Source organism: Dunckerocampus dactyliophorus, chromosome 6 (assembly GCF_027744805.1).
Source record: "Dunckerocampus dactyliophorus isolate RoL2022-P2 chromosome 6, RoL_Ddac_1.1, whole genome shotgun sequence".
Lineage (NCBI taxonomy): Eukaryota > Metazoa > Chordata > Actinopteri > Syngnathiformes > Syngnathidae > Dunckerocampus > Dunckerocampus dactyliophorus.
Window position 1 is genome coordinate 16,856,834 of NC_072824.1, and position 27,339 is coordinate 16,884,172.

At 39.4% G+C, this 27,339-nt stretch overlaps 2 protein-coding genes across 4 annotated transcripts; one reads left to right on the forward strand and one right to left on the reverse strand.

The window, feature by feature from the left end:
* Positions 1-89: 89 nt before the first annotated feature.
* primpol (primase and polymerase (DNA-directed)) lies at positions 90-6,932 on the forward strand. Its single transcript, XM_054778834.1, has 14 exons — positions 90-240; positions 850-1,044; positions 1,153-1,247; positions 2,669-2,807; positions 2,984-3,131; positions 3,217-3,298; positions 3,374-3,480; positions 3,563-3,725; positions 3,799-3,896; positions 3,982-4,068; positions 4,176-4,284; positions 4,361-4,437; positions 4,667-4,713; positions 5,143-6,932. The coding sequence occupies exons 2-14, from the start codon at positions 871-873 to the stop codon at positions 5,362-5,364; spliced, it is 1,548 nt and encodes a 515-aa protein (XP_054634809.1). The 5' UTR covers positions 90-240; positions 850-870; the 3' UTR covers positions 5,365-6,932.
* On the reverse strand, positions 5,396-26,553 carry acsl1a (acyl-CoA synthetase long chain family member 1a). 3 transcript variants are annotated; one of them, XM_054778832.1, is made up of 21 exons: positions 26,480-26,553; positions 15,355-15,566; positions 13,268-13,382; positions 13,119-13,183; positions 12,940-13,041; positions 12,164-12,263; positions 11,911-12,086; positions 11,623-11,655; positions 11,453-11,504; positions 10,531-10,604; positions 10,129-10,206; positions 8,787-8,921; positions 8,568-8,702; positions 8,154-8,249; positions 7,975-8,047; positions 7,788-7,876; positions 7,089-7,205; positions 6,816-6,959; positions 6,624-6,725; positions 6,477-6,548; positions 5,396-6,236 (listed from the first exon to the last, which is right to left on the reverse strand). In XM_054778832.1, the coding sequence occupies exons 2-21, from the start codon at positions 15,547-15,549 to the stop codon at positions 6,096-6,098; spliced, it is 2,094 nt and encodes a 697-aa protein (XP_054634807.1). In that variant the 5' UTR covers positions 15,550-15,566; positions 26,480-26,553; the 3' UTR covers positions 5,396-6,095. The 3 variants fall into 3 exon arrangements, with proteins under 3 accessions (XP_054634807.1, XP_054634805.1, XP_054634808.1); XM_054778830.1 differs by lacking the exon at positions 26,480-26,553 and adding an exon at positions 18,115-18,245; XM_054778833.1 differs by lacking the exons at positions 10,129-10,206; positions 26,480-26,553 and adding exons at positions 10,266-10,343; positions 18,115-18,245.
* Positions 26,554-27,339: the final 786 nt, after the last annotated feature.

Below are 27,339 nucleotides of genomic sequence, written 5' to 3' on the forward strand. Positions count from 1 at the left end.
GACAGCCCCAAACGCTGTTGTTTTCTGAAAGCTTTTATTTTCCAAGTACGTACTCGGAAGTGGAAGCGTTTCCGGTTACAAAGGCGGCAAAACGAAAAGCAAAAACGGCCAATTTGTTGACTTTGTGTAACCCCCTCCCTCCCCCCAAAAAGCTGACTGCTCAGGTAAAACTGAATGACTTGACATTCATACGTCGCCACTTTTTGGACTATTGGACTGTCAAATGTACCGACAAGAACGGTGAGTTTTTCGTAACGCAGTCCAAATGACTTCTTTACAAATATACTGTACTTAATGTCAAACATGGCCCGTTCTTGCGTTACTAACCTATGTAATGACGATTACCCAAAAAAGTGTCAAGATATAATATCTTAATATCTTCTTTCTACGTACGTCCTTTCGGTACGTAAAATCGGTCGATCTATATACTGTATATTTTACATATTTTGCATTATTAGACAGAACGAGTAATATCCGTACGTACCAGTGAACAATGTATAGAATACAGTAGCTGACAGGGGACTCTGTGTAAAGTGAAAACGTACTCCTACCAAACCACCTTATTTCTAGCAATCTATGTAGCCTGCGGTACTTTTGACAAAATGGCGTACATGTACTACTTTTATTACTGTTGTAGTAATTTGCTGTAGTATCCTATTAAGCCGTCAGAGAGGGGACGACACACCTTCCTTTTAGTATGATGCAGTGTAGTTCTACAAAAACTGTCAAAGCTGTCAAAATGGAGCTTTATTACGGTTGAAAAGTCTTAATTATTGATTAATTCATATCCAAAGAGAACATGATGCGTTCATGAGCACCACCCAGAGTTGATTCTGCATATCCTAATAGGTGAACTATAAGCTGTTGAGGATGAGCAAGTGGGGACAGCGGCTGAAGAAGGTGGAGCAGCTCGCCGAGGCCTTCCAGAACAATCCCGTGGTCACACGCTACAAACCTCGACTCTTGCCTTGTCAGCCTTCCTCTGTCTGGAAGCTCTTCCCTCGCCAAAGCTTGGCTATCAGCTTTGCTCAGAGCTGCAAAGAGGTGATGTGAAACTGTAAGCCGTTGAGAAGTACCCTGTGGAGTCCATGTCTATGTTAAAAAGTATATTTATGTCATGTCTGATGTATATATTCATCATTCATTTCTCAGCCTGTGCATGTTTTTGCACTCGAAAAAGAGAAGGCACTCCAGGGTCAAAGGATCTTCCTGGTTACCAGTTATAGTGAACTATGGCATTACTACAGGTAAGATGTGCTTTAACTGCACTGCATATATATATATATATATACTGTATATATATATACATACATACATACATACATACATACACTAGGTCCCCAACTTACGAACACCCGACTAGTGCACACTCGCGGATACGAACACAAGCCGACTAGTCTATATTTTATTTTATTTTATTTTGCCTTGTAGTCAGTCGCTCAATCAGTATTTATACTGCTACTGTACATGCTTGACCAGTAGAGGACACTGTGACACTGCAAATGCAGCCTTAGAGCTAATGAGACCAACAGAGGAAGAGTTAGACGCTGGGGAGATACAGTGTAAAGCTAAATGGAAAGCTAAATTATACAACCCGGACAGAGCGTGTGATTAAAGTTTATGAAGAGTTAATAGGCCTGCTTAATTCTACACCATCCAGAGAACATTACCTCTTTTAGAAGAGTCTAACGACGACGATGACTTTTTTTCAATAACTCCTCTTCCAACTCCTCCACAACGACGTATGTTCGGCGACTCCTCTTCAAAGGTAAATAACATTTATCATTACGTATTATTATATCACTTTTATTATTGTTTTTTTCATAAATTAATTATCCTCGTTTAATGTTACTACTGCATCCAAACTCATATTTACATACATACGCATATACTGTATATGTATACACGTACATGTAGTACCTATATCATTGGTAATATGACCTTTTCCCCTACTTAAGAACAATTCAACATAAGAACGGTCGTCTGGAACCAATTGTGTTCGTTAGTTGGGGACTTAGTATATATATACTGTATATATATATATATATATATATATATATATATATATATATATACATACATACATACATACATACATACATACATACATACTGTACTGTGAGAATATGTGCAGTATACTTTGGTGAAACTCCAATTTGTTCTGCAGGCAATGTTACATCCTTAGCTCACATCCAAGTGTAAAAAGAAGTTAATTGCTGGAAAATAAAACAAAATATACAAACTAACCATACTAAAATGAAGACTATTTATCCTTCGATGATGCGTGACATAGGTGTGACGTATCAGGAAGTGCTAAACAGTAGGCCTCATTCTTCAGAATTCTGTGCAACCTGTCCATGTGTTTACTGAGCAGCTGGGACAACGACATGAGTACTACTTTTGTGGCTACACTGCCACTATGTTGAAATCAGTTCATTTTCCGGTTCTATGGTTGTCATCACATTTTTTTTTCCTTCTACCATCACGTTTGTAGGTGGCATCACTGAAAAACTAAAGAAAAATCTAAACAATTTTGGAGGTAGACAGCTTTAAGTCTCTCAATAAATAATTTACAATGTCATACTCAAAGACAGTTAATCTGTTAGGGGATACCAATTTTTGCGGTTCCACTGTACTGCACACTATGCTGAACTTTTTTTTTCCTCAGGACCAATACTCAGTCCTTGATGCACTGCTATGAGGTGATACCAGAGGGTGCTGTTTGCAAGCTTTACTTTGACTTGGAGTTCCACAAGCCCTCAAACAGAGAGGCAGATGGGAAAAAGATGGTGTCTTTGTGGATCCAGGTTTGACATTTCTATTAACATGATATGGTCTTTGTTTGAATATTCCTATTGAATGGCGTGCTTCAATCACTCCCCCCCACCTGTTTTGTCTACCACACTCTGTAAAGTTAATTATGCACTTTTTATCACCACCACATTCACTTATGCAAGTATGTGGGTGTCTTTTGTGTTGACAGTATGTTTGCAAAAAACTGAAGGACATTTATGGGATTGACTGCTCCGCTAAAAACGTCCTCAGTCTGGACTCAAGCACAGATGACAAGTTTAGTCGGCATCTCATCTTCAATCTCCATAATGCAGCTTTCAAAGACAATGCACATGTCGGTATGTTTGTTGCAGATCACTGTCTTTTGAGGTGCACTGTTTATTAAAAAAATCCAATTCATATATGGGTTATTGTTCCTGTTAGGTGCCTTCATTCATAACATTCTCCAAACTGTGTTGGGTGCAACTTCAGGCAGAAGTTGTTTGGAAGGACACAATGAAGCAGGGTTTGCTTCAGTTTGGTGAACGTTTTTCTTCTCTGTCACATTTTCTTTGTGGTCATCACTTTCTCCCAACAACAGAACACATGCTCCGGTGACAACTCAAAGTCCAGAGAAACATGAGATTGACCTCAGCTTCCTCCGGGTCAATGACAAGAATGGCCGACATTGCCTCTTTGTTGATCTTGGTAAGATCAGACACTATTTTTATGTATTATCACGAAATGCACATCTACTAACCAATGGTTTTCTTTCAATGACACCAAACAGGAGTGTACACAAAGAACAGAAATTTCCGTCTTTTCAAGTCATCCAAAGTAGGAAAAAACGCAGCCTTCACCTTAGCAGATGACAACAAGTTCATTGCCAATTCCAAGAACAGTGTTCCTGCGGAGGAAAGTGTTTTCTTAGCGTCTTTAGTGTGCAATGTGAGGTACGCAGAAATCAAGTTTATAATGAAAATGACTATCAATGGAAAACTGGCTCTTATTTCTGCATACAACCAGTTTCACAGGCCAGAGAATTCTTACATGCCCTGTCACAGAAGCTAATGACTTGAGGACCACGAGGGTTCAGAGTCAGCAGGGCTCACTGCCTGATCAAGGTGAGGGGTGAGGTTCGAAGAATAGCTTTGTGATGTCACAGTGCTTGTTCTCATCGAATTTAACGCATCATTTGGTTTTTGGCAGGCTTGCTCTCGGGTTGCCTGACGTCTCCTCACCAAGAAGTAGACAACTTCGTATTAACAGTAGTTAGGAAGGACGGCATACAAGGAAGTAGGTGTTAACAGTTGGCTGATAGTGATTAGATTTATACAGCTTGTGATGCATACTATTTCAATGCAGCCAAAAAAATTCTTGAAAGAATATGCTCACCTCCACAGGCATCCGACGATGGAACTACTTTGCAACTGACCAGCTACTTGTCTACGACATTGCCAAGTACCGCTGGTGTGGCAATGTGAACAGGTTTCACAAAAGCAACAACATCATGTATGTTATCTGTTAACACCCAAGAAACTGCCTGTGTGCGCCACCGGTTTCACTGGAGTCTGCTCCTCGTGTGCAGGATTGTGGTGGATCTCAAAGAGGATGTGTGGTACCAGAAGTGTCACGATCCTGAGTGCAGGAACTATAGATCCTCAAGTATGTTGCAGATTTTTTAATCAAGCACACATTTTTGTTTTGTGGTAGTGAATAAGTCTGCGATTGGCTGGCGACCAGTCCAGGGTGTACCCCGCCTCTCGCCCATAGTCAGTTGGGATAGGCTCCAGCATACCCGCAATCCTAGTGAGGACAAGCGGCAGAGAAGATGGATGGATTGTAATGAATAAGTATGCAGTTGTGAAGACAATTACATTTATCCTGTTCACAGGTTACCCATTGCCACAGGAGATCTGCATCAGCTACGTCATGATGCTGGTCAGTAAATTTAGTACAGTTTCACTAATAATACTGTGTAAGATGCTGGAAATGCAGTACTATCATATTAATACACTGGTTCAGAATTGGTTCAGATCTCTTGTAATGTACATAGGTAATACTTGTCCATAACCTGTATATTCCTGACAATGTAAGAAAGTGAATATTACAAAAATATTATGGCCACTGGACACTGGACTGATCAGGTTGTCTTTGGAGAAGTTTTGCCTCTCAACCGAGCAGACTTCATCTGTTCATGCTTGAAGACTAGATAGGACAGCTCTAGTTTTTTAAGACAACTTCCAGTTGCGATTGATTCAGTGCCCTGAGAATACAACCTGAATGAATGACAATATTTACATACATATCTTCTTCCCGATTTATCCCATTACATCAGACTATCATATTTTGTCTTGTGCGTCCTTACAGGATGAGGAGAACCAAACATACATGATGAACAACATTGATCCCAGTCAGCCACCAAAGCAGGTATCCCAGGGAATGGATTGGGATCCGGAAGCAGCTGATGTGTGGGGAAGAGCTGACGACGACCAGAAATTTTCAGACTGCCTTGATGACTTTGAACTAAACGGCAGTGAAATCTCAGACGAGCTTCTTCTCAGCTGCATGGAAGATTTTGATTCGCAGTAGAAGGTGATGTTATTAAGAAGTGAGTCAAAAAGTTACTCATGTACTTTATTGCAAGCTAAAGTTACATTTTATAAAGCGCACAACTGCACACTTGGCTTTTCAATATTACGCAAACACAATATGGTTTGATCTGTATGCACAATCCCAATTATTATAGTTCACCTTTATGCCCAATAGTGTGACAAAGACAGCATTTTTGAATTCATCAACAGCACAACTGTTCAATGCTTCCAATCAAAGCATTAAACTAAACGAAAACCGGTTTCCGGTGAGTCCTCTGATAACCCACCACATTGAAACAGGGGAATGCAAATATAGTTAAACAATATTCTGAATGATCATTTGTAGTCATAATATTAGGTACAATTGAAATATTCTTCACCAGAAACATTATTTACCCCATTAATGACTAATTAATTAATAACATTTAAATTAATTGAATTACTAATATCAACTCAAATAGCAAACCAAAACATAATGCATTTTTGGACACAACTATTTGTCATAGTCATACTACACTGTATTTGCCCATTGTACATTATAACCTTTATCCTAGGATAAATAAAACCTCTAATGTTTACCCATGATGTCAGGACAGCTTAGTGTTATATTACGAAAGAGGAACGATTCACTTTTAAAACCATTCAGTTTTTTCAAAATTAAACACTGAAAAATCTCTGGATTGTGACTTGCAGATATGTTCCCATTCAACTGTAGCCCTGCACACGAACTTAGACCTTAACGTTGGCATACAGTTCATCTATCTGTGCTCTAAAGTAACTCAGAAGCTTCACTCTCTTCGCCTTGAGTGTTGGCGTCAGCAGGCCATTCTGGACAGAGAACATCTCTGGGTGCAATGCAATGTCTCTCACCTACAACACAGCAAACAAATGAAGGACATAGAGTAAGCATACAACGAATAAGGTTGCCATAGGTTTTTTTAATAATAAAGAGAAAAATATATGGTCCTATTCTACAAGACAGATTGTGGTGTCTTAATTGTTTAGTTATACTGAATCAAATATTCTCTTTGAAGTGTTGATGAAGAGTAATTCAAATACAGCTTGATGGTACAGTATTTCCATTCTCTTAAACCTTAATATAACAATGACCTGTTCAAAAGATTTGAGTCCACTTTGTTTGCCCAGCTTCTGGAGGTCCTCCAAAATAGCGTTCTTAACATCCTGCAAGCAATTAGAAGAACAAACATTAGCATGCACACAAAGTGAGACTGAGTCATCTGTTGACAATAAACTCACCTTGCTCTTGCACAAATCCAAGTAGGTGCCATTCATGCCTCTTCTCTTGAGCCAAATGGTCAAAAAGTCAGGATCGGGCACCACTATCCCCACCAAACACGCCTTTTAAAAATACATCCAGATCAAGTTAACAAACTATTCAAACAAATCATGTTTGGTTTGGTCTGGTGAAGTGAAGTGAAGACAACTCGCCTGTAAGCTGTCACCGTGCACGAATATCTGGGCCACCGGGTCACTGCGGCTGTAGATGTTTTCTATTTTCTCCGGGGCGATGTATTCTCCCTGTGCCAGCTTGAAAATGTGCTTCTTCCTGTCGATGAGCTTCAGAGTGCCATTCTGCAAAAATGGGTGGTGGGGGTGGGGGGTGCACTCTATTAAAAGTAACCCACTTGTGTTGTCCTTGAATGGAAAATGTAAGCATCCTCCATGCACACAACTACAGATGCTGCAACATGTTTGGCTTACAGGAAGCCATTTGCCAATGTCCCCCGTGTGCAGCCATCCATCCTTGTCAATCGCCTCAGCCGTTTTCTCAGCATCTCCCAGATATCCCAGGAATACATTGGGTCCTTGGACACAAACCTGACAACAGAATGGAAGAGACACTTTAGTATTTACAACCACAGTTATAAACATACAACTGCATTAAAAATAATAGAACCCCCATAGTAAATTATAATTACTTTCAAAAGGTACAAACTTTAAATAGAATGGAATACCGAGTTTTGTACATCCAATTGTCATAGCGTATGACTCGGCATATCACGTAAGTCGTCACCTCATTAGACCTTTCTGGGTTTTTGTTTCAATTCTCCTTTGCCATATAGCAGCTTTTGTGAACAAAGGACTCTGATTTGGATAATTTGTGACTGTCACGTGTTTTTCCATTGCATTACTGTTTGTCTTCAATTTAGAATTGTGCAAGAGTTAATGTAAAAAAAAAAAAAAGACAGAAATTCAAACAAATCGATAAGGTGCATATATTCGCCTTTGAATATTTGCGCCACCAGGTGGGAAAGTTGGTGAACTACAGTGTCATCAAACTTTCAGTAGTTTGTTAAATAAAACTGAAGCAGACAAATCCCTTTTGGTGGCACATGTTCCTTCAACATAGGTGTAGTCTAAATGGCTTTATGGGGACTTTATGGTGTAGTAGGCCTTAACCTCTCCTTCACTGTTAGCTGCCAAGTAGTCCATATCTGCAACATCCACCAGTTTGATTGCATTACAAGGCAGAGGAGGTCCAACATGGCCTGCAGATGGAAAATACAGACTTTCTGTAGCATTCAATAACAAGAGAACAACCAAGTTGGTGCTCATAGAATATAAAAGAAGGTACTCTAGAGGTTACCTGCTGTCCAATCCCCAGGCATTGACATGGAGCATCCTGCCGTGCATTCAGTCTGGCCATAGCCTTCATAAAACTGAGGAATAGGGTTATATTGACAATGCAGTACCTAAACGAGCACCATTACTGCATTTACATGAATCAATGCAAATAGCCCCAGTGGGTTACATGATGTGTCTCACCTGACACCCCAGCGCCACTCGTAGGAAAGTCAGAACTGTGGGTGACACGGGCGCAGCTCCCGTAATCATCAGCCGCACGCGTCCACCCAGGCTCGCCTGTGAATGGGAGTAAATATGAGAAACATGTCATTAGTAATAGAATATGTATGTTTATTGCTTCCTAGCCATCACGCCATGATAAAACTTGCAACTGTTTGCAGTTTGAAATTTGCCAGCCAAATCATACATTGTTCCAAACAAATAATTGACTGCGTTATCATTTGTTTGCCCTCGGCCCGAAAGTACACAGCAAATGTGTGAATTCATTTTAAACTTTTTAGAAGTATATACATTATTACACATTTACATTTGACAACAGCAGCATATTTTGGGAATTATATATATAGACGCTATTTCACAGAAGACGACTGTTACCTGCACTTTTTTAAAGATGAGCTTGTCCCACATACTGTCCTTTCTGACTACACCACTATTTAGCTCCACCTCCTTCCTCCTAAAAGCCAAATCGAGCATCCATCTCTTCAGCGGCGTGTTGGCTTGACTAAATATCTGGGGCAGGGGAAACATCTTGTTAGCACTTCAACATAAAATGGCAGCATGCAAAAGATTAGAGATACAGAAATTTGGACCGACCTTATCGAACATGCGGTTGAGGAGACGCGGGACCACAGGGAAGAATGTTGGCTGCAGTTCTTTTAAATCGTCCATCAAGAGCCGAATGTCGCCTTGGAAAAATCCAATACGAGCCCCGTGGATGAGGATGACACCCTGAATGTGCAAGTTTAAGGAACACGTGAGACACGGAGATATTTTGCTATTCACACTCAACAAAAATATAAATGCAACACTTTTGTTTTTTGCTGCCATTTCTCATGAGCTGAACTCAAAGATCTAAAACGTTTCTATGTACACATAAGGCCTCTCTCTCACAAATATTGTTAACAAAGCTGTCTAAATTTGTGTTAGTGAGCAGTCATAATTTATCCAAGATACTGATTACACCCGAGCTTCCCAAAGTGGGGTACGTCATTGGGGGTACGTGAATAAAAAAGAAAAACAATTAGCACGTAACACTCGCATTTACGAGCGCACAGTCATAGCAGAAAGAAGGAAGGAGACATAAAATGAAGTTCTTCATTGCTCTGTGAGTTATGTGAATAAGTAAGTTTGATGATTATGTTGTATATTAAGCTTGTTTAATCTTGGAAGTTTAATTTATGGTGTTCCAATCCCTGCAGTGTGAAAACCTGTCCATGTATGTGCATTGCAGGATGAGCGAGTGGAGAGTTTTTATCGCTGCTTGTATGTATTTTTGTACTTTGGATACTGCTTTATCATGTTGGTTCAACTTTCCCTTATAATTTGGTATCAAATTAATATGCAGATTTAAATCATAGCGATTGCAAGTGGACAAACGTGAAGCTCAAGTTTAACCCATTCAAAGGGAACAATCCCAACATCCGGCTGAAATAAAACATATGTAGGATGAATACTTGGATACTTTATTCATCTCCAATAGAAATTCACATCTTATCTATTTATCAGTGCTCATGTAAAACTTTTACCAAAATGTGACCATGCACAATACACATTTTTTAACCAGAATTACTTACTAGAAAATGAATTAACCAATTAATCATGTTGAATATTTCAATTTAATGAAATGTACAAATGGTCTATGTTTTTTAAGTGTTCAGCAGTAGGGGGTACATGGCTTCAAGTCAAATGTCTGAAGGGGTACGCAACTGTAAAAAGTTTGGGAACCACTGGATTAGACGGTATGGTTATTGCACAGGTGTGCCTTAAATTGTCCACAATAAAATGCCCACTGTACGTGGTCAGATGCTCAGAAGCCAAGCCCGTCAATGTGTCAGTGATGTAAAAGTGAGTGTATTTTTATAGGGCTCTTGCACTCGCATGCACATTTTTGTGATGACATGCATCAAAGGGATAGATGTAGTAGTCAGTGGCATACCTGCACAACCCTCTCAAGCATGTGAGCTAGGGGAAGATAGGATATGAGCACGTCACGTTGGTTCAGCATGCAGTGCACCTGCAAAGGACACACAAAAACACATGCACGTTTCCTCGTCCGGCTTACATACGCCATACCTCCACCACTCTCTCAAACATATGAGCCAAAGGGAGGAAAGAGATGAGCACATCTTTGGGACTGGCTTTCAGTTCTCCCTAACCCATACACAGAAGAAGAATAAAACAGGAAAGTGAGTGAAACATGGAAGAGGAGTGAGGATGAAGAGCACTGAAAGTATCAATTGATACGATCAAGTTTCCATTTGTAGTTGGAGTAGATCTGCCATACTGCCATACCTGTAGCACTTTATCCATCCTACAGACATCCACACAATGTGTTTACCTCTGTCATTTTAAGAAAAGCTGCAGTGTTGGAGATGACATTTCCATGAGTGATCATTGCACCCTTAGGGTTTCCTGAAAGTACATTGACAGTTACAATTACCGTATCCATGCCAATATAAGAATGTAAGTATTTTTTGCCTAAAAAAGGTCTAAAAAAGACAGTTTGTCTTATATTCGGGGTCAAGAGAGGGTGACGCCAAAGGACTTCTTCCAAAGCGAGTCAGAGCTTTTCTTCCTGTCACTCAAGTGTAAATTGTTCCCCCCATAAAAAGAGGACTTGTCTTATATTTAGTCTCGACTTCTACAGTATTTGTGTCAATAAGGTATGCAGCAGTGATGGTGGTTGTGGCGGAGGGTGGGGGTCTCATACATTAGGGTCTCGTACATTATAGTGATCAAATTTATCTTATTTATTATGTATTGTGTAAAACTAAGACAGGAACAACATCAAATAAAAACACAAAATACAGAGCCACCATCCAACATTTGCTTTTCAGAGAGAAGATTATATGTCGCTGTTTGATAGGCCACCACTTGCAACAAACAACAAAACACGCTAAACTGGGATTTTCAACCGTATATAATTTTTTTTAAAAACAATGGCCCATATTTCATAATTGATATCCATTTACATAAAATATGATGTAACAATTTACAAACATGTTTTAAAATATTTTTTTAAGTGTATTTTTGTTTATCATTGCGTCTGAAAGTTTTCTGTAGCCAAGTTCGGCCCCGCCCACGAATGGGCACCGGGCCATGGCCAGTGGTTGGGGAGCCCTGGTATAAAGTACACACTTCACACATTCAACAACATGAGCAAGTGTGTTCATACTTTTGACTGGTGGTGTACTATGTATCACTTAGAAAAGCTACAACTCTGAAGGCTGAATGAAGTTCCAACAGTTTTGTGTGTGTACCTGTAGTTCCAGATGTAAAGCAGATAAGTGCAAGGTCCTCTGGTTTCGGTGGCTGTAATCACATTACACAAGATAACACCCTAACTACAAGGCACAAATGGAGTTGGTTGTGGTTACAAACTACTGTAATTTGAATTTAAAGTCACATTGGGCAAAGAGCTCCTACTCACCACAGGGTCATAGTAGTTTGCTTTACCCAAGTCCTGTAAAATATTGAAATTGTATAGTGAGAACACCTCAAGGCCTCATCTGTGTAGATTCTCTGGCTTCATTTGACCTTTAATAACCTTAAAAGTCCAATTTCCATGCAGGTTCCAATGAGGCTTGATTAAAGGATGTTCATTCAAATGGTAACCAAAAGAAGCTCAGCTCATATCCAAATTAGCACAAAAAAGAATGTAGTGTTTAACCATACCACTGTCTCATTAGGAGTATCAGATAAAGTCGGTTATTCTAACCTCAAAGTCCTTGAGGCTCATAACCTCAACTGCGTACGTTTGTCCTCGAGTCACCAGATCGGCATCAAACGGTTCCATCACCACAATCGTCTTCACTGTTCGCCCTTTTTCGTTGAAACAGTCGAGAATCATTCGAGCTTTTTCAGCCACGTCACAAATCACAGTGCTGATGGAAGCTGAAAAACACACAACAAATAATCTATTGTTCCTTAAGTAGCGCACACTGATGGTTGGTGATATGTACAGTACATACCTTTGTCGATAATGAAGCCGATAGCTTCTGCCCCAAGTGTGTCATACAGTGGAACAGTTACAAGGGAATACGTGTGACACGCCAACTCGGAAATGGTCCACTAAGGACATGGAAAACATGGAACAGGCACATTCATTCATTCCTTTTCTATGCCGCTTATCCTCACTAGGGTCGCGGGGGTAAGCCGGAGCCTATCCCAGCTGGCTTTGGGCGACAGGCGGGGGAAACGGGCACATATTTTTTAAAATAACTCAAATTTACAATGAGGATTTAATCATTTTCAGTACAGCTGTGTCAACCTTAACTGCATAATACATTGTTCCCTCGTTTATCACGGTTGATAGGTTCCCGAAATAGCCCGCAATAAATGAAATCTGCGAAGTAAGCAACTTTATTTGTTTACAATTATTATATATGTTTTAAGGCTGTAAAACCCCTCACAATACACTTTTCTCAGACAGGCATTAACATTTGCTCACATTTCTCTCGATTAAATACTCTCTAAGTTCAAATTTTGTTTGAATTTGAATGATCAAGGTTGGACACAAGAAATTATTAAGTGACCCACGCATATTCACTCCAGTATTAGCAGTGGTTAAGTTACTTTTACTATATACAGTAATTATATATACATGTCCTGTATGTAATAGATTTGACTAAATATGATCAAATTGGAGGTGGATCAGATTTCTGAGCAGATTGTGGTTGACCTTGGAGGTTCCACTGTCATGTGCACTTGTGATTTTTAAGGTTTCAGAAGCCACTATGCATGTCACCTCTGGTCTGTTCTGGGCGAAGATGCCAATATACTTGTCCCCTGACTGAGAGTGACCTCTGTGAAGCAAGGCAGAGCCCACATACTCGGCCCGGTCTGCAACCTACCCAACACAAAAACAAAACTCCTTGTGAGTCGTGTTGAAAATGTGATGTAAAATTTTAAAGGCTGACATGTCACCTCTCTGTAAGAAAGCCACTCGAAAGGCTGGTTTGGTTTTCTCGATCCTAAACAAGGTCCGTTATCTGTGAGGGAAAGTAGAGCTTGTCTTTAAAGTGCAGCACCTGCGTAAGGGTCATCTTTTAAGTCATAAAAAGAACAAAACTCACTTGACATTTTGAGCCCTCGAAGGAACACCTCATACATTGTCCTTGCGTCACTGTAGTAGTGCGTCATGTGCACGTCGCTGCTGTTGAGCACTGACCTCCTTGCACCTTCTCCACCCTGAGAGAAAACCCCCCAAAAGATGCTTACATGGTTGTCGCTTGTTAGTGTTAGATATTATTATTACACTTTTAAATTCAGTCTAAAAGCTCGGTGCATTGTGAGTCTAATGACTTCTTATAGGGAGGGGCCTTCAGGACACAAACACAGCCAGATAACAAATCAGAGTTGCACAATACTTACATATGACTGATGGAAAAATACCCTTTTAAATATTGTTCTCACGCACTCACACAAGCTTAATTCTCACTTATACACAAACTTGACTTTCACTTTCTAAAGGGGTGCGGCAAATGCTATATAAACTCTGTGTACTTTATAATTCTGGGCCCTTCTTCGATTGTCCTCAATGATGCTACAGTCCAGCGATGTAACCAAATATATTGCTCTTATTTTTTTATACAATTTGAAAACCTTTTCAATTGTGTGACCATTAACTACTTCTCCGATAGCAACGGGGTCCAAAGAACCAGGCTGAAGAGAAGAAATAGCCTTTACATTATCTTATTTAATCCTACCCCTTCTATATGTTCAACAATTAGTGATAGTCTTCATTACTCGTGTTTACCTATTTCTACCAGATTAGCATTTTCTTATAGAAAAAAATGATAAAGAATGTGTAATGTTGACATTAATAGAGTTTCTAGATAGCTTATACCTAATGCCTTATTAAGTGATATAATAAATTATGAATTCAGGGTATACCGTAAACTGGGGTATAAGCCGCACCCACTAAATTTAGAGGAAAAAACAGATTTGTTCTTATACAAGCCGCAGGTGTCCACGTGATAAAGTGGCATATTGTGGCGCTCACGAGTCCGTGAGGGCCAGTCAGTTCTTTATTTGACAGAAGCCAATTATGAGCTATAAAAAAAACTCACAACGAGCTTGTCAACCCATTGAAAATTACAGGAGGTCATTACTCAATATAACATGGTCTCGTGGTGACTCACGCTGTCATCTTACAACATTAAACTCATTACACAGCAACTACCACTTACGTTATACGTCAGAAATATAGAAACATGTATCAATGCGAGTTTTATATAAAAAAACCCAATATTTTAAAGTGTTCCCATAATGCATTTTGGTTGAGAAAACCATTAGATTGGAGGAGCATAGAGAGCATAGAAAATGGTGCTGCAATGTTGCTTCTGTCCATCAGAGGGAGCCAGAGGACACAGAGCCCAAAGACCAGAGGGAAGCTGACATCATTGCAGCGCCCCAATGAATGCCTTGGTCGGACGCAATACCTTATGGGAAAACTTTAAAATGTTGTTTTTTTATGTTAAACTCATACTGGGACATGTTTATATATTTGTATATACCCCTTTTGAATATTAGGTTGCTGTGTGATGAATTTAGTGCTGTTAGTAAAGTATTCTTTGAAAGATGGCACTGTGAGTCAGACTGTTATGTTATTATACAGGTATACATACACAGTGACTTCTAATGGGTTGACAAGCTCGTTGTGAGTGCACTATCTTGTGACTGGCTCCTGCCAAAGAAAGTTCTGTCGTTTCCTCACATAGTGTTTCGTACACAGCAACAACTATTAGCCTGGCATGTATATGACAGCAGGTTTTGCTCCATTCTGTGTGAACAGGGATCATATGTGAAAATTTTCAAAAACATAAAAAGGAAAATTACAATTTTCACTAGGGGGTTATTGCATAAAAGTACTCCTCAGTTCAGGCAACCGCAGCGTCCTTTCATATGTGTGTTATGACAAGAGAAGAAACAAGAAATATGCAAGGCTAATGACCACATTGCGCACCAGACATCTTTTGGATTTTCTCAAGCTTTCTAATATGCAAGTGGATAAAAGCACAATCCGCACCACAATGGGGAAATGATAATGTAAGTCTGCCAGAACTGGAAATGAAGTTGCTGGATTCCATGTGGAAAAAGAACTATGACTGGATCCTATTTCGGTCATTGTCCAAACACACACCAAAAGAAAAATACATACTGCCATTTCCAAAGACTGCATGTTGAGGTCACATGGGGGTTTGAGGGCTTTCGGCCGGGTGGACAGCCAGTATGTGGTAATGGCGGCGACGACACCCATGCCCAGTAGTGTGTTGCTTGGAAGACCCCGTATATACTGGCGGACGTCATCCAGCTCTGGAAGCCGCAGCTGTCTCAGGACTTCCTGAGCCTGCATGGCAGTTGTTCACTGAGCTGCAGTTAAGAGATAGCGAAGAACATTCAGTTTGTGAGTTTACTGCTCACTCTTCACCACTTCTATGTGTGTGCAAGAAGGATTTCAAGATTTTGCAAAGAAAGGAAATGAAGATCAAAACCTACCATAGACTACAGAATAACATTTCTTTTTGTCCCAAATGAAGGATTAACGATGTTACATTACATTTACTTTCCACCATAGGCACCTCTCTCTGACTGTTCTGGACTCCTGTTTTCATGTCTGCACAATAATGCTGCCTGAAGGAGCAACTTTTTGAGCCATTTTGCCTCCTCTTCTAGTCAATGAAAAAAAAGTCTGGAGACGCAAAACATGACACAGCTTAGAAACTTTTAAAAGTTTTAGTCTTTTCTAAATTCTACCTGCTCCAACAACAAAATTTAATAGAAGTGCAGAGTGCATGTGTAGGCCTTCTATGAAATAATTTAAACACGGAACTGTGTAGGCCTTTTTGAGTGGTTCCTGTATTTGTGTAAAATTAAAAGAAAACATAGCCAACTTTAACACAAGAAAAGCCCACCAGAGTTCACACATTTGCATACCTGTGCTGTCTGCTCAGTATCATTTACATCACTTAACTCTTCACAGGCAACTGAATATGCGTGCACTGAATTAATGTCATCAATTTGCCCACTGGTAATGTTTGTTGCCATTCTATTGGTCCTGTCGTTTGCGGAGAGAGGCATCATCACTAGTCATGTGCGAATGGATACTGTAATATCGATACTTTGGATACCAGCTCTTCATGCTCTGAAATCGCTTATCAAATCAAAATATCAATACTTCCGTCGTTTGAGGTAATGCCTGTCTGTTGAAAGGATGACCGATCATAAACTGAGCCATGAGTTTTCATTCTGATAGTAGTTCTTAATAATTTATCATTTATTGAAATGGTTTTGTTATTTGACAATTTCTTTTTCATCGTTTAAAATACCATTTTCACATATTTTATGAGTCTGTCCTCTGTTTTTACTGTTGTTGTATATTAGCTTGGCTATATTGTAGGTCACCCTGCTACCTCAACATACAGTACTTCAGAGTTGAAAATAAATAAATTTTATTTGTAAATTCATTTATTAAAATAATTAATTCATTTAAATTAATAATTTATTTCATTGATAAATTAATTAAATGTCTTGTATTCTTTATGCTATGGTATGACACACACTACTTTTTAAAATTTACCAGACACATTAGGTGAATTTGCACGGTATCGGTATTGGATCGGTATCACCGATGCAGCCTGGAAACGAAATGAGTGGTATCGCACATCACTAACAGCCATACCGATTATTTTGCCCACTCCTATTCAAAATGTAACCGGCTGTGCAGAAATGATCTTTTCTTTTGGATATGACAGGATGTTGCAACAAAAGCAAATATTCAAAGTTTGCGTGGTTGTCGACTACCACAATGTATGCCCCTGAATTGTTTTCATGTCTTCCAAAGTGGATGAAAACACATTTGAAGAGAAAATGCTCTACCTAGTGGCTTTGAACTCTTAAATATGACAAAAAAATACTTAATGAATTCTCAAGTATTATTGTAAACACATAAAACGTGAGCATGTGCCACATTAAACTGTGACAGTTCCTCCAAACGAAAAAAAAAAAAACCTGTAGTCAACCAATGACAATAAATCCAATATATACCAATGGGATACTGTCACTCGAGTAATGCATTCTAACTTTTTAGTAGAGAAAACTTAACATTGCTTTTCTACATTCAAAAGACTTGCCTTTTGGTTTATTGCCATTGTTGCCATTGCACAATAGGCGCAACCCAAACTGAAAGTTATTCAACTGGAGACATATGCAAACGATGCCCAAACCTATTTGAAGCTGTACATTCCTCATTTCGCTTGCAAAATATGTACAAAAAAGATCTACCCAAAAATGTTTCAATGCAAAAGAGTAATCTCCCTATCCTACAACATAGTTAACAGGCCCGTAAACTGTGTGTAAAGTGGTCATGTCTGCAATTCATTTCAGTTCATTCCAGGTGCAAATTAGATGAGCCTGGGGTAAAAATGATCCCAATATGTATCCATATGAATATTTTTATAATTCATTTTAGTCTTTGCTAACAAGTTAATCTTGTTTGAACAATCTGACCTGGACGTCGGAAGCTAACAGCTAGTAGGTAAATAAACAACGGCCACAGCAGAAACAATTGACTTCTCACCTACTTCTATAATTAAATGCAGAGCCTGTGACAAATGGGACTGGTGCATGCTGGCAGACAGCAACAGACAGCTCTCGGTTATATTATTGTCAGCTTAATCACAATAAGTTAGTGGAATTGTTATAATTGCTGTATTTTTTCCTCTTAAGCCTGACTGCTTAAGTACCACATTTAACACTGGTTATATTTCGAATTATTAAAAAATAAGAATCCCAACTGTTCGCCAATGTTTTACAGGTGTTACTAATAACTGCAATGGCAAGTGAGTCTCATATTGTTGTTAAAATTAGCTCTTTTAAAGGCAGTTACAATTAATCTGCAAAATCAAATCAACATACTCACAGGTCAACAATGTGTAATAAATGAGCAGTAGGGAGTCTATCCTGACGTGCAATAGTTTCTATGAGGGAGGACTCAATGACTTCTAATAGACCTCTGAGGTTCTCACACTATGAATAGCGCGCACACACGCCCCCCCCCCACACACACACACAAGGAGAAACTCGCACACACGCAACACACGTCACAGCCAAACCTTCCAAAGACCAATAAGGTGGATTTATTTTTTCCTCACGTTTGCAACTACAGTACGTCTATCTAACACAACTTGCGGTACAATAAATTAGATTAGCAAGTCTTCATGTGTCTGCAAGCCAGTGATATTAAACCCTAAATTAACAACAAGGCTCATGTACTGGCACTAAATATCAAATTAGACTGTATTTGAGAAGTTGCTCAATGCAAATTGCTGATTCATTTCTGGTTTAGTGATCCTGCCTGAACCATAAACAAAAACACATTGTGGATCCCTTCTTTAAAATACCACAACCAGCTGATTGCTGTCAGAAAAACAAAAGAATTGTAATTTTACACAAACGCAACACAAGATAAATTGTGGTGTCTTATGAAAAGACACCAGACACCGAGCAGTTTTCAGATGAGTTTTTCGTCACATATGATGTCCAATCAGGTTTTGACTTGAACATGTTTTTTTTACTGCGCCAAAATGCCTCCTTAGTGAACTGTGAACTTTATTCCAGGCTCAAGAAGAGAGTACTGAAGTACAAGTGTGACCACAGCCTAATTCTAAAAGACAAGCCTCAAACAGTACAATGCAGTCAACTCACATTTAAAGCAGTAAAACTCCAGCATGTCCAATAGTGTGTCCAGCATTGATGAATAATTTAGTCCTGGAGATGATGTCACATTAGAGCAGTGGTTCTCAATTATTTTCTGTCATGCCCCTACTGGGGGACAGAAATATTTTCGTGCCCCCCCCCCCCCCCCCCCCCCCGGATTTGAAATATTTATCTTTATTTATCTGTACCGTACAGACTGAACTCAAAACTGAAACCAGCAAAGTGCAGCAAAACGGAGAGCAGTGAAGCATACTATTCAAGAGTCAAATTCAGACATGTTGGCAGGTCTGCACTAATATTGAAAGTCCTCCTTGCATCTCACGCCCCCCCGACAGTTCGCCATGCCATCCCAGGGGAGGCCCGCTGCACTATTAAGAAGCACTGCATTAGGGTTTACTTCATTTCAAACATGCTTAACAGTGTTACATTGAAGTACAAAACGGTTATATAGTATGTTATATATAACATGTCCGAAAACGTGTAGGAAGAAGCAGTTTATAAGCCAGAAAGAGTTAACATTTCAATAACTTATTTTCCCAATTGTGTGACTTCAAGAATGAAAAAAAAATTAGATCCACAAGGCTGTGATGTTACTTTAATTACACCATCTTTATTCATCATTAAAATTATAAGGGTACTTTCATTCATTCATTGTACTTGAAAAAGAATGCAAAAATTAAAAATTGACCAAGCATACAAATGTAGTCATCTGCCATGTTCTACTAACCACCTGATGCAGATTTGCAAAGTCTTTATTTTTTAGGTATACAATTAAAAATATGTTTGAATCTACTTTCCATTCCCTTTTATTTAATAGCAGAACTGAGAAATTGTCAGGAATGTAGCACAACTATGTCTAGCAATTGTTATGGTTTTGTGGAACATTAAATCAAAACTGCCAAATAAACAGCAACACAGCCCACTCCAAAATCCATCCGTTTAAAATAGACAACCAAATTTGTTGTTTTAGTTCCCAATTGGTATCGCGATTCTGCCAAGTTAGGAAATTCAAACACAAGCAAACAATTCCAGTCCCTTATGTCAACTAATATGAAGGTTAGTGTGTCTTTGGACGCTGACTGACAGCAAGTCACATGCCATGATTGTCATGCTTGGCTGACGGTTATTGGAGGCAAAAGGTACTCTGACAAGCGCCAACACCTCCGGTCTCCATATTTGGCCTGAGAGGTTGGGGAGCCAATGGCAGAGCCAGTTCGCAGGTCACCCCATACCCCTGCACACACACACTAGACACACACTAGAATAGAGAGTAGGGGAGAGGGAACGGTGGGCCAACTTGTTTAACACGTGACACAACATCAAGACCAGCTCAGCTCCAGCACAAACCCAGTGACATTGAAATCACAGCCAAAATGTTCCTTCTGGTCTGTTTGACCAGTCAGAAGATAGTTTTCAAAGGTCCAAATTTACATTCACATCATAAGTCTGGAATTCTCTTTACAAAACATGTTTATTCATTTTTTAACGTTAAATAAAACAGGCAAAAGAATAAAACATTACATGATATTTTATTTTACATAATTTTGTTTCATTTAGCCGTCTGATATGACCCCCCGTCCACAAATAAAACCTTTACGGGACTACGGGACATACAGTATCTTCTGTAGTGATCTTGTTGTCCGTGTGTAAATACAACACAATGAAATAGTCATATTTCAACATGAATGAATGAATGAAAGATAATCATGGTACCTTTAGTAAAAAAGCCAAACCACTACCAACCTTTCCATCTCAATAAGACCACACTGTCGCTTAGTTATTATTTATTCATAGGAGCAGATCCTTTAACATGCTCAAAAATAATGTAGCGACCTGGCAGTTATGTGTAGTGTTAAAGACCTTTGTGAGTTCCCTGAACGTCGGGCTGAGTCCGGACTGTGTGTGTGGGTGCGGGAGGAGGATGGCTCCATGCAGAGAGGACAGTTGAGTTTGCTGATGTTGTTTCGCCGTGGTTCGGCCTGCAGTCACCTGTTTTGTGTTTGCAATAGAGATTGTTGATTGACCACCTCCTCGTCATCCTTACAACGTCCGGGCAGACGTTACAATTCGATTTCTGAAGGTCACGACATAGTATTGAGTAGTGTGGCTGCGCATGAGCCGCACGTAATGTGTTCTTCCACTGTAATTAGTTCTTGAGTGAGACTTGTGTTAAGAAATGAAGCCATTAAAATAAAATTTTCCATTAATTAACAGGAGCGTGTACATAACCAAAACTCGGAACGCCGTAAACCATCGATCACCAAAGATCACCTGTAGTTGAAACCAATGAAGAAGTCCCTTTAAGGCTATAAAACCACATATTTCATTCATTGTTGTATGTTGTTGTATGATCGCTAGCAGCTAGCGAACATACAACAGGAAACAGGCAGTCCTGCGCAAAGGATATTGACAATGGTTTACAGCCAATCAGAAGGCAGGACACAATGGGCGGGTACTGCCTGAACCAATCAGGACTGTTGTGGCTCTATATTTACTGAAACAAGCTGGACACGTCTGGTAGCAGCAGTAAATACAATAACAGACACATGCAACAGAGCACCGACAGATCACTCTTATACACCACAAGGACGCAGAGCACAATGCATGTTCATACGCTGTTTAAAAAAAAAAACTGCAAAATTGCATTTTTAAAAATCTGCAAAAGAGAGAATCCGCAAAAGGTGAACCGCAATGTATTGAGGGAACACTGTACTTGGCTTCAAGTCAACTGTCTGAAGGGGTACGCGACTGTGAAAAGTTTGGGAACCACTGCTTTGGACGAATACTCTCATTACGTCCAAAAGCGTTAACAAAGCTATAATCATTTCTCAGTATGCTCTGAACTGCACAAACACATTTTCCACTACATGCAATTGATCATGGCGGTGTGCAACTACAAAATAAAAGCTGCCACACCTTAAAAATTTGTTGTTTTTTATTTACTTGAAAACAATTTAAAGTAATATCTTGTATGAATGTATATATAGGCTATATAGATACATATATACCTTAATATTCATGCACATATTGACCACAATTAGTTTGAAAACAATTTAAAATATCGAGGGAAAGGCTTCTTGAGACGTCATCTGTACTTCTGTGAAGAAAGTGTTGAACGTTTCGCTCCTCATCCGAAGAGCTTCGTCAGCGAACTAACAAGTGCTGGTAGCCTAGGCCTTAAATACAGTAAGAGTGGGCGGAATTGGTGTGCCAACCCCCTCCTCCTATGGTTCCTTACACTAAGACTGGGCGGAGTAATCCTGCCATTAGCACCTCCGAACAAAGGGAAGTGTAGCTCCCTGTAGTTGGGTATGAACGACTCTGATACTGGCTAGTTAGCATCTATTATTCTGGCTTGGCCCTGGCTCTACCCTGGCCCTGGCTCTACCTCTATTTGCAAGACTAAGAGCTGTGGGTTTTGGTCTCAGTAACCCGCTGAACACAGGGTCCAAATTAAACTAGTTGGTACCAACTAGTGCTGAGGGAAGGAAAAAGGAGACACAACAATCCTATCCTGTTATAACAGGATAGGATTATACCACTACTCCGCCCAGTCTTAGTGTAACGAACCAATAGGAGGAGGGTGTTGGCACACCAATTCCGCCCACTCTTACTGTATTTAAGGCCTAAGCTACCAGCACTTATTAGTTCGCTGACGAAGCTCTTCGGATGAGGAGCGAAACGTCCGACACCTTCTTCACAGAAGTACAGATGACGTCTCAAGAAGCCTTTTCCTCGTTTCACTTTGTTATTATTGGGAGAATGAACAATAACCCATAAAATGAGTAGGCCAGTCCAAGGCGCGTCAAGATAAGCGGTTTCCACTGTATTAGTGCACTTTAAATATGAGGTGGAAGGGTTTGTCCTAATCAAATTGTCTCCTTCTAGAAGAGATAATTTGGTGTCGGGGTCATTTCATTTAATTTCAACTCATTATTCTAGCTGTACTGCTACAATTATTGTGATGTCCACCGTAGTTGACCCCAATATTTACGACGGTGCGCCTCGACAGTTTTTCCGAGCAGATTGGGGAGGGAAAAAAAATCACTCAACACACCTCACATCACAGGATAATCTGTCCAGATAATCTTTAAAAACCATCAGATTATGGGGCCCTTGCAAACTGTGATTAAAAGGGGGACTCAAACTCAAAATCTGACTGATTCTCTTTATTTGTGAACTGAGCTTTAATGATAAAAATGGGAAATATGCAGGAGGATGTTACCTGTCATATGCAGGGTTTAGAAAAGACTAAGTAGCCTCTCGTTTGGTTGTGGTTGTAGCTTCAGTGTCACACTTTTCATTGGCAGCATACAAGATAAGAAAACTCACGCCGACGGGTCTTGACCTCCTAGCTGAAATTGTACACCTCCAGTCACATGGTCAGAGTGGGGAAAGACAGTTGAGGGTGGAAGTGTTTGTTAACTGGGCCAAAGGTCATGCACTCGTCATCTGCTACCAACACAGTATCAGGGAACATGACCTCTAGAGTGTGGTTGAAACAGAAAACTATTTCACATGAGTCACATCACAGAAAAGAAAGTTGGTAGAGTGCATCAGGGATATTCAGTGCCTCAAGGGTTTAGCAGGCGATTTCTCTGATTGTTGTGGCCTAAAATGCCTGCTTTTGCAGCAGCTTTTTGAAAAAGCTGTGCACAATTTGCAATGTCAATAATCTGCTGAAAAAATATTCATTGTCCAAGGTTGTTGGCACTTGCCTTATTAAAACAAAATCATCTCTCATCTTCTTGACTGCCACTGTTTACCTTCAAAACAACATGAATAGGGGGCTTGTGGCTTGAAGTGGACGTACGAATGGAAATACATCATTAGGGCTGCACAAAAAATCGAAAAAAAAGATTGGTTCCTTAACACTAACATACGATCTACTTTCTAAATATAGTCATCCCTCATTTATTTTGGCCTTAGTGTAAAAAAATTGAGGGAAAAGTGCACTTAAGTTTCAACAGGTTCCAGACCCAACTGTAATATGTGAATTTCCGCAAAGTAAGAGTCCTTATTTATAAATAGAATATTTTTGTAATTAGAGAATAGAAAGCCTGTTTACGACATTCTAAATAAGATGTTTAACATTATTGCAGCCCTCTAGACCTGAAATAACACCACTATAGTCACCTGTACACTTTACTGTACTTTAAACTTGCATTACCCAATACTAATAAATTAGTCATCTTTTTTATTTGAAATAGACACAAGGCGCTATGTCTTACAGGCAGACGCTCAAAACACAGCACGGACAATTGAACACTTCCTAGTTCTTTTCTTTTACTGACTTATTTCCTAAAAGATAGCGCGACCACATGCAGAACATGCAGAACGTAACTGCCCTCTATAGCACACACTCTAAACAGCAACTCTATACAATACATCCATCGCTCCATTAACATTACTGACACCTAGTGACCAGGCTAGAATACTACATATGCCTTTACATGCGTCTTCTAATTGACATTTATTTGTATTTTTGTTCATTCAGCCATTTTTATACTTGAAAATGCTTAATTTATGCCAAGAATACATAAAAGTAGCTTCAGTATTAATTTTTTTGACAAATAGGCTGTATTCAACCACAAACAGCGCCAATTATTTATTTTGAAAAACAGTGATAGAGTCCGGACGACTGAATTGATTTTTTTTTTTTAATTACCTAACAAGCTGCATTACAAATGCTGCCACTTTAAACAAGCAGTCACGCTGCACTATTGTTGGTGTGATGGCCAACGCGTCGTCCTCATTCTCCCCGTCCCTCGTGTTCCAAGCCGACAAGGGCAAGTTGGCCCCGCTGCCCAGGTCAGCGAGGCATGCTTATTATCATTCATCAGCTCGCAGAAGCCGCAATCACATTCATGAAGTGACTTTTCTTTTGACTAGTTTTTATAACGTGCGTGAATGTATTGTGGAGTGAGCAGGTATGACTTTTTTTTACTGTATTAATTTTGCCTTCCTATTAATTTGTATTTAAAAAAGTCCCCCTTGTCAACTGTCTCTCCCGGACAACCCATGAAGAACGTCAGGAAGAAACAAGACAATCAGGAGTCTGACGATGATAATTAAAATGAAAGCACATGGCCCTGAACATGAACATGTCCAGAAAAATTGTCCCAGAAAATCGCAATCTCAATTTTATTTTTTGTTTTGCTTGAAAAATTCTAAGCAAAATAATCATACCGTCACACAATGAAATAAATAGTGTTTTCATTTGTTGTTTGGCTACACTTTCAACAGTGCATGCAAGAGAAGAGTTAAAATCACCATAAAGTGGTCTTACAAGGTTCTTATTGGACAGCAATTTGAAAAAGTTCTTCATAGAGAAAGGCTGGCTGTCCAAGACTACACATACAGTAATCCATTACATTGTATGTATATATTACACAGGAGACACTGTCTGCGCAAGTGTCACATGACAATTTGTATAGCCACTAAAATCAGGGGGCGAAGGTTATTTTTCTAAATCCTTACCCCTCCGGCTAAAATGCAGCTTTGTACTTCACGGGTCATCTCTACAGTTACAGTACCTATTGTGCAAACAGCAGCTAACTTGGTATGTTGTATGTTTATATCAAAACATGTCTAAACAAGTAGGTGCAGGTACATGTTGCAGATGACCCAAAAGAGGAAGATACCAGGGAAGTGTTGTCCTGCTTCTGCTGAGGAGACACACAAACACAGAGTGTCGCCCTGTTCCTTCTAATGAAAGCAGCGCCTGTACTAGACAGATGGATGATTGACTCACCATGGTCACCTAACTGTCATCTTTAAATGTGCTTTGCATGCTCCTCGTTCCTTTCCATACAATTTGAAAATCATTTACAAGCCGAGTCGTGCTTCTGTTTACCACACTGTAAAGTACCTGTTCTTATTATATATTATCACAAACGTACACTATTATAAACTTATTTAGCCACTTGGCTTAGCATTATCAAGACAACACTTACAGTAGCTATCAAGCTAAAAGAAACAGTACAAGATAACACTTAGCATGAACTCAGAGATGTTTCTTAGCATAAATTGAGCATTTGTTTATCATTCAACCTATTTCAGGAAAAGACTCTAACTAAGTTGATGCTTTGTGCCCTTTTTATCTTTTTTTGGAACATGTGTTTCACATTCCTATTCCCGACGAGTTTTACACTGAATGCGGTTAATTCCTTGCCTCCTTGTGGCCTGGCAACTGGGACCTGTCATCAAAGAACTATAGCCTGTATTCAACTTCAACAAGCATTCTTTTGTTTTACATTTACGAAGTAAAGTAGTAAGTGGTCTGTTAATGTTTTACACATTGAAAACGAAAAGCAATGGATGTAAGCGGCATTTATTCTCATGTGTCATCCTAACGTCTTCGTAGTTCAATGAACCGTGTTGCCCTCCATGCGGACAGCATCACATGTTAAAACAACGAACGCTCTATTCGCATAAAAACAATAAGAATGCTAAACTTAACATTGACAATCACATTAGCCCAAGACGACATGAGACGTCATAGTTTACATATAGTTCTTTTACATTTAAACACATTTGTGCACCAAATGTTAAATGTTTCTACAGACCTGTGAAGGATGGCGATCACGAGACGTTTTCTGGGGTGACTTGGAAAAGACACCGCGAAGTGCCTAAATCTCACAAGTGCCGAATTAGCCAATCGGGTGCCGTGTTACATCCTGCATTTCCTGAACCTTTGTCTAGCCTTGTATGGTTTCACACTTACTTTCACACCACCATCTAAATACATTCGTCTAGTGACAAATAAACTCAGATTAGGTGAAATATTAATTTCACAATGTTTATTATTATGGCTAGAAAGATAAAATTTAAGTATAAAATATAAACATAAAAACGTTTTTATATTTCTATCTTTCTGTATAACTCCTCCAAGTTACAGAGATAGGTTCTTCTAATATTTTAACTAAAAGTCATCAAAATATGACAAACACGCTGCATTTTTAGACCACATCAAACAAGAGAAAAGTAGTCATACAAGTAGTATAATCCAACTAACAAACAAATACCAATGAAAACAAAACCTGTTTGCTAAGAAAATAAATGACAGCCAAATTAATGTAGGCTGCAATAGGAATATTTTAAAAGATACCTTAAGAGTACACTGTTTGTGTTTACCAAAGTGCTCATGTCAAGCTTTCCTCCTCCTCAAGTTTTATCTGCCAATCATGACTATGTAGAAGCTTCATGCTGGACTTGTCCCGACTTGACTGAAGGACGACAGAAGACCAATGAGGACAACTTACTTCCAAGATCCAGGAAACAAGCAGGAAGGACATTATCTGTGTTCTTCTAAACTTCCTGATTCACTCTCTATCTACCCATCCTTCCATGCATCCCTCAAGACCTTTCCCAGACTATGCCCCACCCATCCTCAATCACAAAGATTCATGGAGATCAGTTAAGTAGT

Coding starts and splice junctions, on each gene's coding strand:
- acsl1a (XM_054778832.1), bottom strand. CDS start 15,549: ATGCAGGCTCAGGAAGTCCTGAGACAGCTGCGGCTTCCAGAGCTGGAT. Junction 10,207..10,530: donor CTTTTCTTAAAATGACAGAG/GTAAACACATTG, acceptor TGTCCTTTGCAG/GTGCACTGCATGCTGAACCA. Junction 6,237..6,476: donor GACTCAAATCTTTTGAACAG/GTCATTGTTATA, acceptor GCTGTGTTGTAG/GTGAGAGACATTGCATTGCA.
- primpol (XM_054778834.1), top strand. CDS start 871: ATGAGCAAGTGGGGACAGCGGCTGAAGAAGGTGGAGCAGCTCGCCGAG. Junction 3,481..3,562: donor TTGCCTCTTTGTTGATCTTG/GTAAGATCAGAC, acceptor GACACCAAACAG/GAGTGTACACAAAGAACAGA. Junction 3,726..3,798: donor TCTTTAGTGTGCAATGTGAG/GTACGCAGAAAT, acceptor GCATACAACCAG/TTTCACAGGCCAGAGAATTC.